This window comes from Dipodomys spectabilis, unplaced genomic scaffold (genome assembly GCF_019054845.1).
Source record: "Dipodomys spectabilis isolate Male_0828 unplaced genomic scaffold, ASM1905484v1 ptg000459l, whole genome shotgun sequence".
Lineage (NCBI taxonomy): Eukaryota > Metazoa > Chordata > Mammalia > Rodentia > Heteromyidae > Dipodomys > Dipodomys spectabilis.
This window is the reverse complement of record NW_024871136.1, coordinates 153,679-176,801: the sequence shown is the minus strand read 5'-3', so window position 1 is coordinate 176,801 and position 23,123 is coordinate 153,679. Positions and strand designations below refer to the sequence as shown.

The following is a 23,123-nucleotide window of genomic DNA, read 5'->3' as shown; positions in this document are numbered from 1 at the left end:
AAGCCATTTGGGGTTTACTGTTATGTAAATGGTTTAGCTGTACTTTGTTCTTTATTAGCTTCTTTATGATCTCCACTAGGAATATTTACTTCATAGCTATTCATGTTTTTTACTTCTTTGGCTTCTCATTTTTACATATGTGCTGTCAGTTGTTAGGTACTCATTATTCATATCTCTAAAATATTATCAAAGCCAAACATTAATATTTTTAGCCTTTTATGTATGAACATTCCATGCTAGTGGTTATGCAGTCCCCTATGTTAATACATTAATAATGTTTCTATTTTGTTCCTATGCCTAGAAGCTTAAGCATTGTGTTTGTACTTCTAAATGAATAAAAATGACCTCATTTGTCTCATAATTTTTCAAATAAACAGCTTAATAGAGAAATCTCACATGAATATATAAAAAGATATTGATTGATTTTACTAATGTGTCCAAAGCAAAAATCCTGTTACATAAATTATTGTATGAAAAATTAATGAAGCTTCTCATAATTTATCAAATGTAGTACAGAAATATTCTTTTAAAGACATCATACTTATATGTAAAATATAAATTTATACTATTTTTATAAGCTTATATATTATTCTAATATTACTTTTTCAATAGCATAGACAGCATAGCACTTGCCTGTTCTGCTACTGGTTAGTTTTTGTGACGTTGAGCATATTATTTCAGGCTCCATCTTATAATAAGATATTTCATAGAGACAGCATCAGAATTAAGCCTTAGTGCATTTATAGTATATATTAAGCTTTATATATTAATTTATGTTTCAGTATCTACATATCTGTTTCCTAAGAGGAAATATAAAAGCTCACTGATGTCAGTATTAGGTCTTTAAATGTTGTGGGGTTCTCTTTGTTTACTTTTTGGTTTTGTTACTTTTTTATGTTACTTAATTTCTTGATAAAAAAATACCAGTTTTTTCAGTGTTGGATGATTGCAGAAGACTTGATCTTTAACATTAAGTCCAGGAAATGATGTAAGTTTTTTTATCATGAATATTTATGAGATCATTAGAAGCCAAACACCTTTCCTTTGAGTAAGAATATTGAATTTACATTGAGTAATATTGCATAATAAATATTTCTTTTTTCAGGTGCTTATGCAACAGGGATATGATGCTGCTTGTGATATATGGAGTTTAGGAGTCCTTTTTTACACAATGTTGGCTGGGTAAGAAACATATTCATACTGTTATTTGTATTTCAATTACATATCTGGGTAGAGTACAGATAGAAAAAAAATTAAGAAAAATTACATAAATATTTTAAAATGTATAATATGTATAATAATACAATTTTAAACATAATAGAAAAATGTTTCATGAGGCACTATTAGGATAAAATTTGTGAGACTCTTTATCTCCAATTACCACCAAAAATCTGGAAGTAGATGTATAGCTCAATTGGTGGAGTATCAGCCTTGAACGAAAAAGCTGAGGGACAGTGCCCATGCCCTCAGTTCAAGCCCTAGTACAAAGCAAAAACAATGAATAAAGTGTATATTTTTATGTTGATATTTTATGTTGAATATAATATTGTTGACTACATTTACTGTGTCCTAATTGCATATTTCATCAAGCATTTCTCCACTCAACTTATTGATACTTAAGTGTTTTTTTTCAAGTTCTTGAATTCTGGCTCACTGACAATATAAATTTTTTTTGTAAGCACACAAAGAAGGAATTTTTATTTTTTAAAGAATAAAACCAAATTTATTTCAATATGGTCATGTCAATTAAATTGCATTCAATCATTTTATGGTTTAGCAGAAAGAGCCAAACATGGCAATGCCTTGAATTAACAGTAGGATAAGCAAAGTTATGAACCAGAAAAGCAAAATTATAGTGAATGGTGGTTTACCCTAGAAACGTTAAACATAAAACATGAATTAAAAATCAACTAGGGGGGGAGGGGGAAGGGCGGGGAGGATTGGGTAGAGGGGTGGGGAGAGGATGGGAAGGGATGGAAAGGGGAAACAAAGGAGGAGGCTACAATGCTTGACAACAAACGTACTCATTATCTTGTCCATGTAATTGTAACCCCTCTGTACAGTATTTTCACAATAAAAAAAGAAGTAAATAAAAAAATCAACTGCAAATTTTTCAACATTTTGTATGATAATGTTTTACAAAAATATTATTTTGAATTTACTTAATATATACACAAGAGCATGTATTTTTCCTCTTTTTTTCTTTTTCCTTTTTTTTGGCAGCATACTTGTTAAGGCCTCATCTAACACTAAACTATTCCTCCAGTCTTGTTTTCGGTGTTACTCATCCTTAACTTTTAATTTTTATAATAAAGGTGATGTATAGAGAATTTATTAGTTACATAAGACACTGACAATATAAATTTAATGAGACTATACTTTTAAAAAACATTCAAATGAAATACTGAACTAAAGAAGCATTCTTATTACTGCTTTCTCTTAAAAGGATAAAGATAAAGCTTGACACAAGTATGTAAATAATTTGTAATATGAGTAGTACTTTTATAATAGTATAATAATATAAGTAGGGCTGTTAGTAAAAAGTATGAATTTATGGTTATAGAGATTTTTCTGATAGAGGCAAAGTCCATACTCACAAGTAAGTATATACTTTTGCATGATTTATAAAATTAGTCTATTTTTACTGTAGTTAATGAATACATATGTAAATATTTTCCATATCAAATGCAGTCAATATTACTTTTAAACCACAGGATGCTATTTCTAGCTTACTACTTTTCAGTTATTTGCTTTATGATTATACAAGAAGTGACTGTGTATGTGAGTGCCTAGTTTCTTAATTCTATGAGGGCATTGACATTAAGTTTGAATATAATTTCAGTATTACTGTTAAAATGATAGAGATATGATCACCTTTAAATTCTTTAATTTTTAAAAACTATTTTCAGCTTATATATTTATCTTTCCATCCAAGAATAAGTTGGTCTGCAATTGATTGAGTGTAGAATTTTTTTATTGATATCGATAGCTATTCCATTTTTATAGATATTCATTAAATAGATGGACTTATTTCCACTTATAATATTGATAAAAATAACATGCTACTGAATAAATGTTAACCAATATAATAAATGCATTATAAGTATATAAAACTAATATTTTCTTCATAGCAGGTATATTTCCTTGGTAACTTTTGGCTGGGAGAAATTTGTGTGTTTTAATGTGGTCTGGTAATAAAACTGTAGGTTTATATCTATCTATTTTACATTGTTTCACTGATCAAAGACAAAAAAGAAAATAGTCAAGGATCTCCAATTTATTAGGATTAAATTCATTGTCTGAAATATAAAATTCCATGAGAAGAAGTATTAGGTTATGCTCTTATTTTGTAGTAAATATTTGTATGTAGTCTTATTTTGATTGCTTTTGCTTATATTTAATATTTGTATTGCCTCTTATGTCCATTAAACTTTATTTTATTAATAGGTATACTCCATTTGCTAATGGTCCCAATGACACTCCAGAAGAAATACTGCTGCGTATAGGTAATGGAAAGTTCTCTTTGAGTGGTGGAAACTGGGACAATATTTCAGATGGAGCAAAGGTATACATAAATCTATTCTGTTGGAATTCATGTTAAAATGCTAAAGTCTTTATGTTCTCATGTATATATCTAGTGGTGCCACGTATTTGTTTTTAGTTAATTTAACTCATTTATCAATTAATGAAGGCACAGAATTATTTTTTCCATGAGATTTGGAGCATCATTCTTTCTGACCATCTTATATGTGTTCAAGGAATATAAACCCACTTTCTATATTAACCAAAACAAAAAAGGCAAATCTGAAGAAGGCTACATATGTAAAGTTTATTTCTGGACTTAGTGTATTTTTCACGTCATCTTCAAGTATAGAAATTGTCTGTTAATAATATGCAGTTATTTAAATTGTTTTATTTTCAGTTGGCACATAGTTGCATGTTTGTCAAGTACAGTGTGACATCTCATGACAAGTATATAATGTGTAATGATCAGGTTAGGGTAAATGTAGCAAATCTGTCACCTCAAACATTTATCATTTCTTCTGCCTCAGGAATGTTGAAAATCGAATGTATGAGCTATTTTGAAATATATAGTTAATTGTTGACAACCATATTAGAAGTTATTCCATCCAGCTGCCTACTGTACACATTAAGTAGCCTCCATATATAAATCCCCTTTCCCCACACCTTACCAGGCTCCACTATATCACTATCTCCACTACTCTACCTTTTTTTATAAAGGTGATTTACAGAGGGATTACAGCTACATAAGTAAGGAAACAAGTACAATTCTTGTTGAACATTGTTACCCCCCTCCCTTATTTTTTCCTCCAGGGAGGGATAGCATCTCTACCTCCCAAAGTTGTAAAGTTCATTTCCAACATATTGTCCTGTGGCTATCTCTGTTGTATTGGTTCACTGTTTGTCCTTTGTCTCATCATTTCTATGATTTCCTTTCCCAAATCAGATAAACAAAGATTATAGCTAGCAAGATCAACAGAAAGCCACAGATAGGGAGAAGATCTTCACTAGCTATACAACAGACAAGGGCCTCATCTCTAAAATATATGTAGAACTCAAAAAATTAACCCCCCCAAAAGATAATTACTTAAAGAAACAACCACCCCATTAATAAGTGGGCTAAAGACTTAAAGAAAGATATCTCTGAAGAGGAAATAAGAATGGCCAATGGACACATGAAGAAATGTTCAACATCTCTGGCCATAAAAGAAATGCAAATCAAAACAGAATTGAGATTCCACCTCACCCCAGTATAATGTCCATTATCAAGAAAACAAATAATACCAGATACAGGCAGGGATGTGGCAAAAAGAGAACGCTACTACTGTTGGTGGAATGAAAACTTACTCAACCACTCTGAAAGCATTATGGAGGTTCTTCAAAAGGCTAAACATAGAGCTCCCCTATGACCCAGCAATCCCACTCCTGGGCATTTACCCAAATGACCACAAATAAGGCCACACTAACACTACCAGCACAACTATGTTCATTGCAGCATTATTTCCCATACCAAGACATGGAATCAACCAAGATGCCCCTCAGTGGATGAATGGATCAAGATAATGTGGTATATATACACATTGGAATTCTGTTTCCATCAGAAAGAATGGCATTGCTCCATTTGTAAGGAAATGGAAAGACTTGGAAAAATCGTATTAAGTGAAGTAACCAAGACCCAAAGAAACATAGCCTGCAGGGTCCCCCCCCATTTGTAATAATTAGTATATATCTAGGATAGTTCTATCAGAGAATCACAATAGCTCAATAGCTGTGTACATATAACCTTATAAAATGATGCTAATCAAAATTAACTACAAGATACGGAAATGAGGTATTTTCCCTTTTACTCCCTGTTGTCACTGTTTTTTAATTTCATACCCTTTGTATTGTATATGTTTATCTCCTTTCTTCTTCTATGAGACATTTTAGCTTCCATGTATAAATGATAATATTTATTTTTCTTTCTATACCTCATTTGCTTTACTTGAAGTGATTTCCTCTGGTTCAGTCCATGTTTCTGCAAATTTCAGAATTTTGTTCTTTCTTGGGCTGAATAGTCTTTTATTATGTATATATGCCATACTTTAAAAACCATTCACTGTCTGTGGAAATCTAAATTAATTTAATCTCTTAGCTATTATGAATGGAGTGTGCAAGTATCTCATAAATGTCATCATTTCATTTCCTTTGGATATGCGGGAACATATAAAAGTTTTAACCTCAACTTTTTTGGGAAACTTCCATGCTGTTTTCCATAAAGGATATAGTAATTTACATTCCTCCCAACATTGTATGAGAATTTTCTCTGCATCTTTGTTAGCATTTGTTACATTTTTCTTTTTTTTGGGGGGGCGGGTCCGGTCGTGGGGCCTGAACTCTGGGCCTGGGCACTGTCCCTCAGCTCTTCAGCTCAAGGCTAGCACTCTACCACTTGAGACACAGCGCCACTTCCGGCTTTTTTCTTTTTGCTTATGTGGTGCTGAGGAATCGAACCCAGGGCCTCAGGCATGCAAAGCAAGTGCTCTACCACTGAGCCACCTTTCCATCCCTGTTACATTTTTCTTTTTAGCATAGTTATTCTGAAGCCTTTATATGATTATCCCTTGGGTATTATTTAATACATTTGTTGACGATTTCTATATCTTTTGATAAGTACCTATTTAGTGCATTTACCTATTTTGTCAAATTGGAGTATTTGGAATTTGGAATATTTTTTATTGTTGTTTTTGAGTTGTTTATATATTCTGAATATTAGTCTCACTGCAGGTGGGTAGTTTTAAAGTATTTTTCCTATGCTTTATGTTACTTATTTTCTTGTATGTTTCCTTTGTGATTCAGAGTTTAATTCAATCTGTCCACTTTTCCTTTTGTTTCGCTCTTTGAGAATATATGAACAGTGAATAACTCCACGATATTTATTGTTGATAGTTTGGTGTTATACAATAAAAACATAATACAAACCAGATAATATAGTTTTAAATTTTCAGATAGCCACATACAAACCTTTAAAAAAGTGAAAATAAATGAATTTTATTGAACCTGGTGCATCCAAAATATCACTTCATCTAATTCATATATAAATATTAGAGAGATTTTTGCATTGTTTATATTATGTTTTCAAAATATGGTATGTACTTCATACAGCTCATATAAATCTGGACTACATATATAATTCTTAAAATCTGCTTCTAGCTACTGGCTAACATATTCTACAGTGCAGTTTCATAGTAACTTGTCTTATTTACTGTAGAAAAAAATTGATGTCATAGGATGGGAAATGTATTTACTGATATCACAGAGTGAGTCATTAGTGGTCTGTGGACTTGAACCTGCCCATTACTGACTGACTCTGCAGTCTTATTTTAAACTCTATGTGATTTGAAGTTAATAAAGATTAATTGTTAATGAAAAAAAGAAAGAATAGTCAAAGCTTGAATACTAATTTCTTATGCAATTTATAACATTTTTAAGTTTTAAAGGAAAAACTCTAAATGTCAGCATGTGGCTTATGGGGGTCTGAGGCTTGTAAGGTACAATTTAAAGTAGAATAAAAATTATAGACACATAAAACTTATTTGTGCTAACTATAAATCTTTAGTGTACTAAAAACCATAGGTATTTATATAGTATATTAGAACGTTTTTTATTCTCACCATAGTAGAATAAAACAAATATCTATTTGTCATTACTTCTTAAACATGTGATGGGATTGTGTTTGATTCTTACCAGCAACCCAGATATGCAGTGATATATAGTAGAATGAACATCTGACTGGAAGCCAGGAGAACTGAGTGCTTATCTTTGATCTTCTCCTAATTAGCTGTCTGTATTTTCATCTATAAAATGTAAAGCATTAATTAAACCTTTGGTTTCTTCTGATGTTGAAATTCTATTTCTATATTGTTTGGTTAGTTTGGTTCTTTTGTAATTTATCAGACTTCTCTATAAAAAATGCTCAGAGCAACTGTTATTTAATTAAATATGTATTTTCTAGACATTCCATTCTTATCCTTAGAATCAATTCCAATGTATCAATTAATATATATGATCGTAAGATATTCCATTAAATAAAATTGACACTGTTCTGTTCTCTACTTCAGTGAAATCAAACTTTCTTAGATTCTACAAGTGAGATCAAATAGTATTTTGTCTTTCTGTGTCTGGCTTATTTTGCTTATTATTAGTCATTTACTTTCATTAATGTCAATTGTAAATGACAGAATTTCATTCTTTTATGTAAATGTTTATATATTTTCTTCATTCATCATTTTGGACACTTAGGTTGCTTTCATATATTGGATACTGTGAATTGTGCTGCAATAAATATGAGAAGGTAGAAATTTCTCCAGTATACTGATTTTATTTCCTTTGATATACTCTGTAGTGGGATTGCTTGGACTATAGTATAGGGAATGAGGAAAGATTGATTACTGGATATAAAGTTATATTTAACTAGGAATAAGCTCTGATGTTATATTGTACAATTGAGTGACTAATCAGTGTATTGTATATGTAAATATATATTTGCATATACATCATACACATTTTGCTGATACAGTTGCTTTTTTGCTTAGCTTGCTTGCTAATGCCTGGCACACTACTACTTGAGCCATACCTCCAACAGTGTTTTTTGGTGGTTAATACAAGATGGAGTCTCACAGACACTTCTGTTCAGGTTGACTTCAAACCACTATTCTCCAGATTTTGGCAGCTAGAAGTACAAACATGCGCCACCAGAGCCAAGCTAATATACTGGATATTTCAAAATACCCAAGACAGTTGATTTGGAAACTTCTCACTACAGAGAAATAATCTATATTTTAAGTAATGAATTTGCTAATGACTTTGATTTGATTAGTATGCTGTGTGTTGCTGTGTTGAAATATCACATTGAGCCTCATCAGTAGGCATAAATATTATGTCAATTAAACTTTAAAAACAAACTGACACAGTGAAAATAATCTCAAACAGGGTTGAGGAGTTATGTGCCAGCTGTGGTTGTCAGTTTTTTATGTTCTATGTGTTTGGATCTGTCTAGGTTAAAGAAATAATACATATTACTCTTGGGTTTTAGTGTTACATCTTTGTCTTATAATTGAGAAATTCACATAGGAAAAGGTACTGAGTAGTATGAAATATCTCACAAGGATATTCATGTAGTCGTATTTATGTGTTAAAGAATTTTGGATTTGGAAATTTAGTAGGATGTACGAAAACTTTTTTCAAAATCATCATTGTAAATTTTAACAATTTAATCTTGAGTCCTGAAAGTAAACTGATAATGTTTTCCAGAGCCCCGTCAGCTAGTATCTGTTATTTGAAAAAACTGCAATATTTGTTGTGACTTCATAATACTTTAGCAATTTAGAAGTTACTTTTTAGTTTTTGGCTGTGGGGCTTGAACTCTGGGCCTGAGCATTGTCCCTCAGCTCTTCAGCTCAAGGCGAGCGCTCTACCACTTGAGCTACAGAGCCACTTCCAGTTTTCTAGTGGTTTATTGGAGATAAGAGTTTCACGGACTTTCCTGCCTGGGCTTGCTTTGAACCGCGATCCTCAGAGCTCAGCCTCCTGAGTAGCTAGGATTACAGGCACCACCGGTGCCCGGCTTTACTTTTCATTTTGTTATGCCTCCTTGCTCTTGATTACCAAAACCACAAACAAAAGGATCTAAATTATTCTGTTTCATCTTGTCTAAAAAGAAGCAAGCAAGTAGATGAAAATTTCATGGTGTTACTCCAATTTAAAATAAATGTAATAATGTGTGACTAAATAGAAGGCCACTGTGTCTAAATTTTAGGATATTTTGAAATATTAAAATAAAATACTACTTCCAGTACACATAGTCTTGGACAGCAAAATGTTGTATGGTAGACATTCTTATAGGAGAAATTATTTTTGGTCCCCTTGTTTTACTTCTTTTAAAACAGTACCTTCTACATTTTCTCTTGTTTCTATTACTAATTTGTGTATAGTTTATTAGAGCACTTAACCTGCTTTGTTTTGCCACAATCTCATGTGTGCACATATTTATTCTTCCAACTTGGAGAACCTTAAGTTTTTGCAGTACTGGGAATTGAACTCAGATGATCGAGCATCATTTTGCATATTCTATTATACCTAGTGTGATAAATAGCAAATTGTTTGAGAATGACTCTATTGAAGTTATTTCTTACATTGTTAAATAATATAATGATTCTCTGATATATTATATGAAAGTTAATACTGTTAGGCATTATGCACTATACACAGGTATCATCACATCGTACCCCATGAATATGTTTTTGTGTATTAGTTATGAATAAATATTGTACCTGGTTGTAGTAGTGAAATTACTCATCATTACTTTAACCAAGGCAGAAATTATTGCTTAAATCTTTGTGGAAATTAGTTTTTTTTTCCTGAAGAAATCAATATTTTAACACATTTCACCAAATTCAAATGCTTACAGTAAAATGAGTAATGAATAGCTATGATAAAGTTTTTATGCAAAAGTGACACTTAAAATATAATAAACTGTTAATAAGTTACAAATAAATGGATTTCTTATATGGGTACAATGAGGAAATAGAAAAATCGCTCTACTACTATATTCATATATGTCACAAAACTTTTACTTAAAATTGGTATAAAAATTAAATTTTTAACAACAGCTTAAACATAATACAAATATATAATAGAAGAAACCTTTGAAGTTTAGGCCAGATTAAATTACTTAGTTTTATTGCTGATGGTTTCTTTCAATTAGGTTATCAAACAATAAATATCAAAGTGAATAAGTGATCATTCTTGTCATAGTTTAATAGCATTTTTTAAAAACCTGGCCATATCTACTTTGAAAGAATGAAAAAATAGTCAAAGGGAAATGACAAATTTTAAAATGGTGGGTGTGCTCATTTTCCTCTTAGCTATCAAGAAATTCAGTGAATATTACTTAAGATAATGACACTTTTGTTCTTTCATTTGTCATCCCCCCCGCTTGTCATTCTGTCAAGAAGAACTTGCTTTTTTTTCCTGAAGGGTGTTAAAAAGAAATAAGACAAACTAAGTCTCTTAAAACAAATTCGATGGCTTAAAGAAAGTATCAAAATGTTGATACTTCCAAAAATTAAATCCTCCAACAACAAATCCTCAAAGAAACAACTGCGTGATAAACAACTAAAGGCTTAAAGAAAAACTTCTCTGAAGAGGAAATAAGAATGGCCAATAGACACATGAAGAAATGCTCAACTTCTCTAACCACAAAAGAAATGCAAATCAAAACAACATTGAGATACCACCTCACCCCAGTTAGAATGGCTATAATCAAGAACTCTAATAACAACAGATGCTGGAGTGGAGAAGGGAACCCTACTGCATTCTTGGTGGGAATGTAAACTTGATCAACCACTTTGGAAAGTAGTATGGAGGTTCCTCAAAAGACTCCCCATAGAGGTCCCCTATGACCCAGCAATCCCACTTTTGGGCATTTACCTGAATGATTATAAACAAGACTATACTAGAACTACCAGCACAACTATGTTTATTGCAACATTATTTACCATAGCTAAGATATGGAACCAACCCAGATGCCCCTCAGTAGATAAATGGATCAAGAAAATGTGGTATGTACCCTGCTTTCACTGTATTCGGTGTCGGTTTAATTTGTGGAGGGGAAGGGGAAAAACAAATCGTTTAAATAGGGATACAGGTGGACCCATTGCAACAATGAGATGTACAAGTCGTTATGTCGAAAACGAACTTTACAACTTTGGTGTGGGGGGGGGAGCGGGGAGGATTGGGGGGGGCGGGGGGAGGATGGGAAGGGATGGGAAGGGGAAACAAAGGAGGAGGCTACAATGCTTGATAAGAAATGTACTCATTATCTTGCCCATGTAATTGTAACCCCTCTGTACGGTATCTCACAATAAAAAAAAGAAAATGTGGTATGTATGCACAATGGAATTCTATGTTTCTATCAGAAAGAATGGCATTGCCCCATTTTTTAGGAAATGGAAAGACTTGGAAAAACATGTTAAGTGAAGTAAGCCAGGCCCAAAGAAACATAGGTCCCATGGTTTCTCTTATTTGCAATAACTAGTATATGTCTGAGACAAGCAGAAAAGGTCAGATAAGATGATGTTAAATGAAATGAACCCTAAGATAAGGACACAAGTGTTTTTTTTTTTTTTTCTTGCTTGCTATTGTTTCTACCGTATTGATAAGGTACCATGAGGTTATTTTTTGCCCTGTATGTCCCTCCCCCTTGCTATAACTTCTGTCTTCACTGTATTTGATGTTGGTATAATCTGGGGAGGGGAAAGGAAAAAACAAATTGTTTAAATAGGGATGCAGGTTGACCATTGCAACAATGAGATGTACAAGACACTATGTCGAAAAACGAACTTTACAATTTAGGCTGGGGGTGGGTAATAGTTGTGGAGATGGGAGGGGAAAAACAAAGGAGGAGGCAACAAAGCTAGATAAGAAATGCACTTATTACCTTGCTCATGTAACTGTAACCCCTCTGTACAGTATTTTCACAGTAAAAAACTTATTTAAAAAATGTACTTGTCTGAGCCATTTGGTGGTACAATCACCATCTTATTAATATACTTCCTAGGAAGCAATGATTATAAAGTTTCATATAATGCCTGGTGTAGTAGCTCGTGTATATAATCCCAGCTATTTGGAATGCAAACATCAGGAGTATTGTAGTTTCAGGACAGCTCAAGAAAAAAGTTCTCAAGATTCTATCTCAAGAAATAAGTAGAATGTGTTGGTTTACATCTGTAATCCCAGCTGGGGTAGGGTTATAGGTAGGAGGATTTGGTTTGAGGCTAGCATTATGTAAAACCTTAAAATGACTAAAGTAAAAATTTACATTAAGATAGAAACTATCATAGAAATATACGAAATGGTCTTTGTTTATATCATAAAGTCATCATTTGTGGATAATATAAAAATAGAATATTTGTGAATAATATAAAAATAGAAACTATCATAGTAATATATGAAATGCTCTTTGTTTGTATCATAAAGTCATCATTTGTGGATAATATAAAAATCCTCTTCCCTAATAATTTGTATTTCCAGTCATGTTTTATGTTTAGTTGCCACATTAAGAGAGAAATATGATAGATTCAAGACAGAACTCAATGTAACTCCCTAGAAAGGCAAAAATCAAACTTCAACAAAATAAAAACCAGAAAGTGGGTACTTGAAAGTGGTAGGGTGAAGTCAAGAGGAAAGGGGTTTATGAATGAAGAGAAGAGGGGAAAAATTCAGTCAAGAATTCAATGTATATCCTACCTAAGTAGGGAAAGAGGTAGACAGGGGAGGAATAAGTGAGAATGTTGAAAGGGGTGACATTGATCAAGATGTATTATATTCATTAACTGCTTTGTTAAATGGCAACTCTTTGTACAACTAAAAGATAATAAAGAGAAATTTATGATACTTTTTGTGTGAGGGAAATTTTACTTATAATGCTAACCACGTTTGCTTCATTTTATGACAAATGTCATAATACCATTCTTTCTGGCTAAATAGTGCACCATTCTGTATATTATATACCATATTAACCTTCCATCCATTGATGGGCACCAAGATTAATTCATTATATTAACTGTTGATGAAGAGTAAACATGCGTGTGTAGGAATCTCTTGTTTGCTGATTTCATTTCTCTGTGTATATATGAAACAGATCATACGATTAAACTATTTTTAGGAACTTCCAATAGTGTTTTTAATATTGGCTTTACAAATGTACATTTTCACCAATGGGATGTGAAGGTTGCTTGTCTCCACATCGTCATCAGCATTTGAATTTATTTATGAATATAATTAATGTTTTGATGAGACTGGATGAGATATAATTTCAGCGAAGATTTGATTTGCTTTTACTTGGTGACTAAGGAGTTTTTCATAATTTATTAGACATTTTTACATCCTTTGAAAAGAGTTCAGTTCAGTTGCTCATTAATTAGTTGTTTGCATTTTTCTGTTAATATTTTTTATATGTTCTGGATATTAACTCTTTGTGATGTGAATAGCTAGAAAGAATTTCTCTAATTCTTTGTTTCTTCCCTCTCTCAATTTATTATAATTCCATTTGTCAGTTATTGCTTTCATTTCCTAAGCTATTCAAATTCTCTTCAGGAACTTGTTGCTATGCCAGTATCTTGATGTGTTTCATTTGTGTTTTCCTGTAGTAGTTGCAAATTTCAGGTCTATATTAAAGTTTTTTATCAAGTTGGAGTTGATTTCTTTCACAGACTGGAGGATAGTAGATCTACTTTTATTCTTTCTATACATTGATAGTTTTTCCAGCAGCATTTACTTAAATAGACAGTCATATCTCTGACCTGTTTTTTGGAGTATGTGTCTAGAACCAAATGGTTGTGGATGCTTGGATTTATCTAGGTCCTCTATTCTGTTCCATTAATCTGTCATTTTCTTTTTTTTTAATTTTTATTTATTTTTTATTGTGAAAATACTGTACAGAGGGGTTACAATTACATGGGCAAGATAATGAGTACATTTCTTTTTTTAATTTATTTTTTATTGTGAACATACTGTACAGAGAGGTTACAATTACATGGGCAAGATAATGAGTACATTTCTTATCAAGCATTGTAGCCTCCTCCTTTGTTTCCCCTTCCCATTCCTTCCCAGCCTCCCCCTGTTCCCCTACCCAATCCTTCCGCCCCCCACCAAAGTTGTAAAGTTCGTTTTCGACATGACAACGTGTACTTCTCATTGTTGCAATGGGTCCACTTGTATCCTTATTTAAACGACTTGTTTTTCCCCTTCCCCTCCACAAATTAATGAGTGCATTTCTTATCAAGCATTGTAGCCTCCTCCTTTGTTTCCCCTTCCCATCCCTTCCCATCCTCCCCCTGCCCCCCTACCGAATCCTCCCTACCCCCCTACCAAAGTTGTAAAGTTCGTTTTCGACATAACTTGTACTTATCTAATCTGTCATCTTCATGCTAGTATAATACTAGCATGATTACTTTGGCTCTTGGTATGTTTTGAAGCCAAGTATTGTGATAACTTCCAGCATTACTCTTTTCAATCAATATTGCCTTGTCTGTTTGGCATCTTTTGTGCTGCCATACAAATTTTTGAGTATCTTTTCCTATGAAGAATGTCAGTGGAATTGTGATCGAGATTGTATAGAATATGTAGGTTACTTTTGATAATATGTTCATGTAAAAATGTTAATTCTCTAAATTCATTGAGATCTATCCATCCCTAATGTCTTTTTTAATTTCTTTAGTGTTTTGTAATTTTCATCACTGAGTACTTACAAGTCCTTTATTATATTTGACTCCTAAGTATTTTTAAAACTATTGCTAATATTTTTCCCTGATTTTCAGTTTCCCAGTGAGTTTATTATTAGTATATACAAAAGCTACTTTTTAATGTTAGTTTTATATCATTCTATTTTGCTGAATTTGTCCATGAGTTGTAAGAGTCTTCTAGTATAGTAGTTAGTGTCTTTTAATTATAGAGGACTATCAGCAAACTAGGATAATTTGGCTTCCTACTTTCCTCTTTATAAGCCCTTTATTTATTTCCCTAAATTCTCTAATTAAAACTTCAAGTACTATATTGAACAAGAATGGTGAACATTGAAAAAATTTGTCTTATTCTTAATTTTTAGAGCAATTTTTTTCAAAATTTTTTCCCATGCAGTATAGTTTACCTATGGGTTTGTTGTGTACACATAGGATACTTCTATGCGTAGCTGCTTCCAGATTGCTAGGAAGGAATATTGAATTTTATCAGAAGATTTTTCTATCTGTGGTTTTGATTGTGATTTACTTCATAGTCAGATGTTAAACATTTCTTTATGTGTTTATTAGCCATTTGCATTTCTACTTCTGAGAACTGTCTTTCAAATCCTTTGCCCATTTATTAGTTTGTTATTTTACTGTTTAAATTTTTAGCTCTTTCTATATTTTGGGATATTAATCCAGAATAGCTATCAAGGATTTTTTGAATAGCTGTCAAAGATTTTCTCCAATTCTGTGGGTTGTCAGAGTTCTAATCATTGTGTTGGGTTTTTTTTTTGCTTTGTGTTATGTTTTTATTTATGTTTGTTGTTTGTTTTTCTATGCAGGAACTTTAATTTGGTACAATCTAACTTGTAAGTTCTTGTTATTTTCTGGGTAATTGGAGTCCTATTCATAAACTACCTATCATCCAGAGTTTTCGCTATGTTTTGATCTGACTGCTGAAGAATTAGATACTTTGGAGTAGTTATATTGTCTTGCTTTTACATATTTCTTGTGCCTCTGCATTGCAATTTGCATGTGTGTTGGAAAGGATACCATTCCTAGGTATACCTCTTTATGGGAGAGGGTCTTAGTGGGCAGCTTTCTGTTGTACCCCCAGAAGAGAAAAAGCAGTAATGAATACATCAGTTGAAAAACAAGCCAGATATTAACATGTAGTTAAAAAATGCATTGGAAATATCAGCTACATCCCTAATAAGGGAGCTGGAGTACTTATAAATAAACTTAATTTAAAATTATTAAATTTACATGTATTCTGTAATAAAAAAATGAGAAAAGAATAAAGGGAAGAAATAAGAAAGCAGGGAAAGTATGTGAGATAAAAGTGTAAGAATGTTAAGGGATAACATACAGAGTGAGATAAAAGTATTTTAAGAATAAAATAAAAAAAAAATAAAAAAAGAGGTAACATTGATCAAAGTGTATTGTATTGTTAAATGACAACTCCTTTTTACAACTAATTAAGGATAATAATTTTAAAATATTCAAATACGTTATGTCCAGAAAATATTTCTTTTTAAGAGAATATAAAATAGCAATGTTTTGTTTTCCACAGACTTAACCATATTGCAATTTACTTGCTGCTCAAGGCAAGTAGGTATTGCATTGTTTTCTCTCTGAGATCAAAACAGGTTAGACTAGAAAGGGCTGTTTTGAGGCTAAGCCCAACCCTGTTTTTTTTCACAGTGGTGTGCAGTATTATGACCACTGCTAGGCTGAATTCCTGCCAGCATTTTATGTATCTATGACTGATAACATGAGGATAGGGGCCACTCCCACACTGCTCTTGCTCTTGTGTCCTGAGTCCAGAGACCCATTAGTTGTATGTCTCCATACAACTAATCATGGGTTATGTTATCATGGGTATGAGAAAATGCCTGAACATGCTGTGTTTCCACCAAATGTCTTGAGCTTTCTGAGTCTAGAAATCAGTCGTGTTACAACAGTCTTCACTGGTAGAGCAAGGCATGTATCACTGAGTGATCCTTCATTGCAGTACAGGTGGTCTTTTTTTTTCCATGTTGGCAGAGAATGTAATTTTTATTTCATTAGATATTTATTCAATGACAGTTTCTCTGCTTTATATAACACTTCACATGGTAGCAGAGGCATTTTAAATAATTTAGGTTATTGATAAATCTCTTCTTTCTCCCCTCTTGTGGAACTCCTCATTGTTTTGTTTCTTTTTTCTTTTTTATGTTTTTTATTGTAAAAATGCTGTACAGAGGGGTTGCAGTTACATGAGCAAGGTAGTACATTTCCTATTGAGCATTGTTACCTCCTTCTTTGTTTTCCCCTACCATCCCTTCCCTTCTCACCTCCACAACTACCCCCCCCCCCCAAGTTATAAAGTTCGTTTTCAACATAGTGTTTTGTACATATCATTGTTAAAACGGGTCAACTTGTATCCTTATTTAAGCATTTTGTTTTTTCCCTTCCCCTCCCGAATTAGAGAAGTGTATATATACAAGATGCAAGGCACCGACATCAAATACAGTGAAAACAGGTTATACCGTGGGGGAGGAACATAGAAACAAAAAAAAATCACACTGTACATTATAAATACGTTAGAAACAATAGCAAGAAAGAAAAAAATGATATTTGTGTCCCTATCTTGAAGTACTGGTCTTCATCCTAGTACATGCGCCAGCTAGTCTTTCTCCACTTTTCAGAAGTTCTGCTACAGTGCTTCCATCTGCAGTGATGCCACACTTCTCACCTAGGTAAAGTTGTATTGGAAAGCCTCTATCCAGGCCCCAACTAGTTTCCTGGGCCCACAATGATTTTTGGCTCATTTGGTCACTTAATCTTTGGCTTTCCCCTGCTTAAAGGCTTGACTGGAAGACCTCTTTGTGTGTGTGTTGGGGGGGGTGGTCATAGGACTTGAAATCTGGGGGTGGGCACTGTCCCTGTGCTTTTCAGCTCTAGGTGAGGGCTCTACCGCTTGAACCACAGTGCCACTTGGGTTTTCTACTGGTTTATTGGAGATAAGAGTCTCACAGAGTTTCCTGCCTGGGCTGGTTTTGAACCATGATCCTCAGATTTCAGCGTCCTGAGTAGCTAGGATTACAGGCCTGAGCCACCGGCCCCTGGCCTGTAAGACCTCTTTTACCATTAATTATTCTCCACCACGGCACCGGTGAGCAGGCTTGAAAACACAGAGGGCCCCTTCTCAAGCATCTCCCTATAGCCTGTTTCGGATCTTCTCTCTTGGACTGTGGCTTTGCAAAGTTTCAGATTGTGTGCTTTCAGAACACACTAAACCTTTTTTTTTTGTCTTTTTATTTAAAGCCCACTGATGGAGGAGTCAGTGTTCCTGTTGTTTTTATGCAAATCTAAAAGTCAGTATTTCTGGTTTCTACCTGGTGTCTGTCTACAATGAATTGCTGCATTCTCATGCTTTCAATGCCACCAACCTCTCACTGAAGTTATCCAGATACATAATATATTGTGTGGGATTTGTGGTGGTGCAGTAAAATACTGGGTCTCTGTTCTACCATATTCCTCTCCTGGAGTTACTATTTTTTTAATAAGTTTTTATTGTGAAAATACCGTACAGAGGGGTTACAATTACATGGGCAAGGTAATGAGTATGTTTCTTATCAAACATTGTTGCCTCCTCCTTTGTTTTTCCCCTACCATCCCTACCCTCCCATCTCCACAACTGCACTCCCCTCCACCCCCGCCAAAGTTGTAAAGTTCGTTTTTCGACATAATGTCTTGTACATCTCATTGTGGCAATGGGTCCACTCGTATTCCTATTTAAACAATTTGTTTTTTCCTTACCCTCCCCAAATTATACCAACGTCAAATACAGTAAAAACGGGTTAGTATTCTTGAATGTTTGTTAGCACTAATCATTGAAACTGTCTGGACTCGTATTTTCTTCTTTTGTAAACTTTTAGGTATCAATTTAATTTCTTAGGTAAATGTGTGGCTGTTTAATCTTTGTTCTTGAGTGATCATTGACTTCCTTTCAAGGAATTTGTCCATTTTTACTATATTAGCATAAAGATTTTTTAAATAAAATTTTTGTTACCCTGATAATCTTTGTACACACTGTAGTGAATATCTCCTTTCTCACTTTATCTGTAATAGCTATACTGACATATCAACCTACTCCTCTTTGCAGTCTAATGATTTTGCTTCATTAATTTTCTAGCTCTGTTTCTTATCTTTATTGTAAATGTGATTAATGGGGGGGGAGTTACAGTTACATAAGTAAGATAATGAATACATTTCTTTTTAAACACTTACCCCTTCCCTCATTTTCTCCAGCTTAGCCCTTCTCATTGCCCTCCCTCCATAGTTGTATAGTTCATTTCCAACATAGTGTCAAGTAAGTACATTGTTGCATTAGTTTATCCTTTGTCCTGCTGTTTCTGTGATTCTCTTTCCCTTCCATGGATCAGATAAACTTATATACAAGATAAAGGGGACCGAAAACTAAAACAGAAAGGAAAAAAAAGAAATAACTTTAGTGCTGTTTCTTGAAATAACTTCTTTTCTATTCTGAGTTGTATTTGCCTTTGGTTTTGAAAGGTAAATAAATATATATTGACACCATATAAAATTCTGGATGGGCATATATCTCATCTTTTCTAAACTGACTTTTATTTAACAGTCCTATTCCCTTAGTTTCAACAAATTACAGTAATCTTTATAATCTGATATTAGTATTTAAAATTCTTAGTTTCATGTTTTTCATATTAAAAGAATATTAGAATATTAGGAAATACTTGTTAAGCAGAGCTTTCTGTAAAGTATAGTAGATAGTTTAAAATACTGTGTAATTTAACATATTTAAATCTATGTTTGTACTATGCATTCAAATTGCTCTTAGTGTAACAGATATCAAAATAATCATCTACATATCTACGTTAATGGAAAACATGACCATTATCATCCTAGCATCTAGTTGCTAACATATTTATGGTTTATTTTCTTTGATATGTTAGAGGATTTAATATGTTAATATGTTAGTGAATTAATTATAGGTAACTTTCCATTCTGTGCTATGTCTATATATACATACCCATACATACCTTAGAGTCCCATTTACCAGCAATGCTCAATAGCTCCTCCTCTTCTTGACCATTTAACAGATTCCAGGATAACTATTGCCACTTTACATTTTTTTTCCTCCAGTGATCACTGACGTCATTCCATTCCTTACAGGTTTGGCGTTATTATTTTTTAATGAAATTTTAAAATAAATATAATTATACTGTGAAAAATCTATTTCAAGATTATGTTTTGACAGTTAAATATGCAGAATACATAGGTATATAAAATAAACAGGTAACAGCTGGGTGCCTGTGGCTCACACCTGTAATTCTAACTACTCAAAGGGCTGAGATATGAGGATCTTTTTTTGGAGCCAGCCCAAGCAGAAAAGTCTGTGAGATACTTTCTCCAATTAACCAACAAAGTGCTGGAAGTGGAGGTGTAGCTCAAGTGATAGAGCACCAACCTAAAGCATAAAAGCTTAGGGGAAGCTCCCAGGTGCTCTGACTTCATGCTCTAGTACTAGAATTAAAACAAAAATCAGATTACACCTGTTTATACTTTTATAGTTTGAGAAAATGTGAAACAGTATGTTTGTTACTATTTTTTTTCTTTTTCATTTAGGATTTGCTTTCCCACATGCTTCATATGGACCCTCATCAACGATATACTACTGAACAAGTATTAAAGCATTCTTGGATAACCCATAGAGACCAGTTGGCAAATGACCAGACAGAGAGTAATGATGCATCACAAGTTGTTTCGGTAAAAAGAAACCTACTTTTATGTGCCTTCTAAATACTTAATACGTAAAGTAACCATTATTGCTTTGATAGTTAAGTAATTCTCCTTTCCTCTACTCTGGTAGAGGGAGTTATTACTAACATCTTATTTGTAGTTGGAGATAAAAGTAGACTAAATGCAAGTTTTATATGCAAACAAAATACTTTTTTATAAGCATTAGTACCAGTTCCTGAATTCAAAGGCATTGAAGTACATTTAAATTCAATATTATAACAATTTTTGTAAAAAAAAATGCTATGTAGTGAAAAATATTTAATACTGAGGTGTTAATTTCTAAAGGCAACACCTGTATCTTATCTTTTTGGGAAAAGGTTTTGTTCTACATAAATATTTCATGATACAATGTGGAAGATTTTTCACCTCCAGAGGTTGTGATTCAGTGTATGATGTTTCCTCATTATGACAGGAAACAGTGGTTGCAGCATTTTCTGTCCTGACTCACAAGACTTTTCAACCAGTCCTGGAGCCTGTTGCTGCTTCAAGCTTAGCTCAGCGACGGAGCATGAAAAAGCGAACATCAACTGGCTTGTAAGATTTACAGTATTCCTCAGCTACCTGGAAGAAGAGAAAACTAAACATGTGGCTTTTTTGCCTATCAAAGGCACTGTTTTCTGCTATATTACTTGAATATTCTGTTTAAGCCCCCCTTTTTAGGGGAGTCAGACTAAACAAAACTTATGCAGGTTCACAATATTCATACTTGTTGTTTTGCCATAATGTCCGATTGTTTATTTAAGCATAAAATTGGTGTCCACAAGGTCTTAACTCTTCTGCACACTGGCTTCTAAAATTCCTTCCAAATAAATTTCCTGTTAGGTTTTTTTTTTTTTTTTTGGTTTCATACAGTCATGGTTTAGGGAATCATTCAAGATGTTTATAGTATAGTGCTAAGCAGTGCCAGTGTTTTTAACACCAGATCCTGAAGGAAAGGCTTCTTTTTAAAGAGAAAAAAGTACTATAGAAAATTGCTGTGCACAGCAAAGGACTCCATTCATTTGTTCCTCTGTAATTCCTAACTTTTAGTCATAGTAGTTTGGTCACAGAGCACAATACATTTGCGCTAATATATGAACTCCTGATATGGTTGGTGCCAAAGTTTAATATAAGAATTAGATCACGAATAATGTGTGCAGACAGACCTGTATATTATCCATAAGTGGCCTAGTCTAGTGAAAATTTCCATAAAGCTTCTAACATTTTGCATCTAATGGGATTGTGAAGATTTTTTTACCCAAAGGATATATGTTGCTGTTGTAATCTGTTAAATAGATGATAGATATGCTTTTGAAAACAAAGTACATGGTGTTGACACTATCTTGGTGATGTGTAAGCTGATTTTGAATTTAACCAATTGGATTTAATTGTCATGTTCCCTTTTAAGTGGAGCTACACTGTTCTATTTCTGACTTCCATATCTGGGGCTACAGTGTGGCATATTGATCTACCTTGACTCCTATGGTAATATAGTGAAGTTTTGCTATAGTGGACATGTGCACATAGCACATATGACATAGTATAATGTATTTCAGTCAATATTAGATGATGCTACATAATAGTTATACTTCAAGAAGATTAACATTTTAAATAGGAAGTAATATGTGAAAAATGAGCACATTAAATCATATTTATAATGAGATAAATACTTGGCCAAATTGGTCTTACTAATTCTATGATTCAGAACCACTGTGTAATATGTATCATTTTCTCTAAATGCTAAAATAAAAAAAAACTTTGTGTTGTTGAAAATACCATTACTACTGCTACTGACAGAAAGCGTTCATGAATGTAAACTGGAAGATATCTCAGTTTTGTTTAGTGAACATAGTGAATTACTTGTGTGTGGTAGGTGTACTGTTTTCTGTGTGTTTTATTTTACTTAGTTCAGAGAAAATTAATTATATCATTTAGGCTAGGAGACATGTAACTTTGGTATTTAATAAAGGAACCTATATATATTCTCATTACAATGTATGTGATCTATATTCCATGGACAAAGATCTGTTTCCTGAGTGTGATCTAAAATATGTATTCTTACTTTGAGGTGTCTTTTTGAAATAACTGGGAGACATAGAAACACATAATGCCACATGGTAATATTGCTTAAAATTAGTTAGATGTATATCTTGTGGCTTTTATGTTCCAGTTTGACTCTTCCCTTACTTTATTACAATTACTTGTATATGTTAGTTTGTGTCCACATATTTTGAGTTGTTTTCATTCCGTCATTATTTATCTTACTTGTGCTTCTTCCTACCAGAATTGATTTGTCATACTCAGATACAGTTTTGATCAAGTTTTCAGGATGCTATTTCCATGTGTGCTTTTAATTTTTTTTATTTTTTTTTATTTATTTTTTTGGTTGGTTGTGGAGCTTGGGCGCTGTCCCTCGGTTCTTCAGCTCAAGGCGAGTGCACTACCGCTTGCGCCACATGGCCACTTCCGTCCATGTGTGCTTTATAAGTAAAAAGATTAGGGGAAATAGGCCAGGCTCACACCTGTAATCCTAGC

The 23,123-nt window shown here is 33.1% G+C and overlaps 1 protein-coding gene across 5 annotated transcripts in view; it reads left to right on the top strand.

Annotated features, from left to right (window-relative positions):
• Positions 1–22,576, top strand: part of Rps6ka6 (ribosomal protein S6 kinase A6) — a 179,106-nt gene extending 156,530 nt beyond the window's left edge. For all 5 annotated transcript variants that reach the window (XM_042668594.1, XM_042668598.1, XM_042668597.1 and 2 more), the window contains 4 exons: positions 1,106–1,182; positions 3,448–3,565; positions 20,436–20,576; positions 21,022–22,576. In XM_042668594.1, the coding sequence (XP_042524528.1) occupies positions 1,106–1,182; positions 3,448–3,565; positions 20,436–20,576; positions 21,022–21,147 (462 nt within the window). In that variant the 3' untranslated portion in view covers positions 21,148–22,576. The remainder of the gene's footprint in view (positions 1–1,105; positions 1,183–3,447; positions 3,566–20,435; positions 20,577–21,021) is intronic.
• Positions 22,577–23,123: the final 547 nt, after the last annotated feature.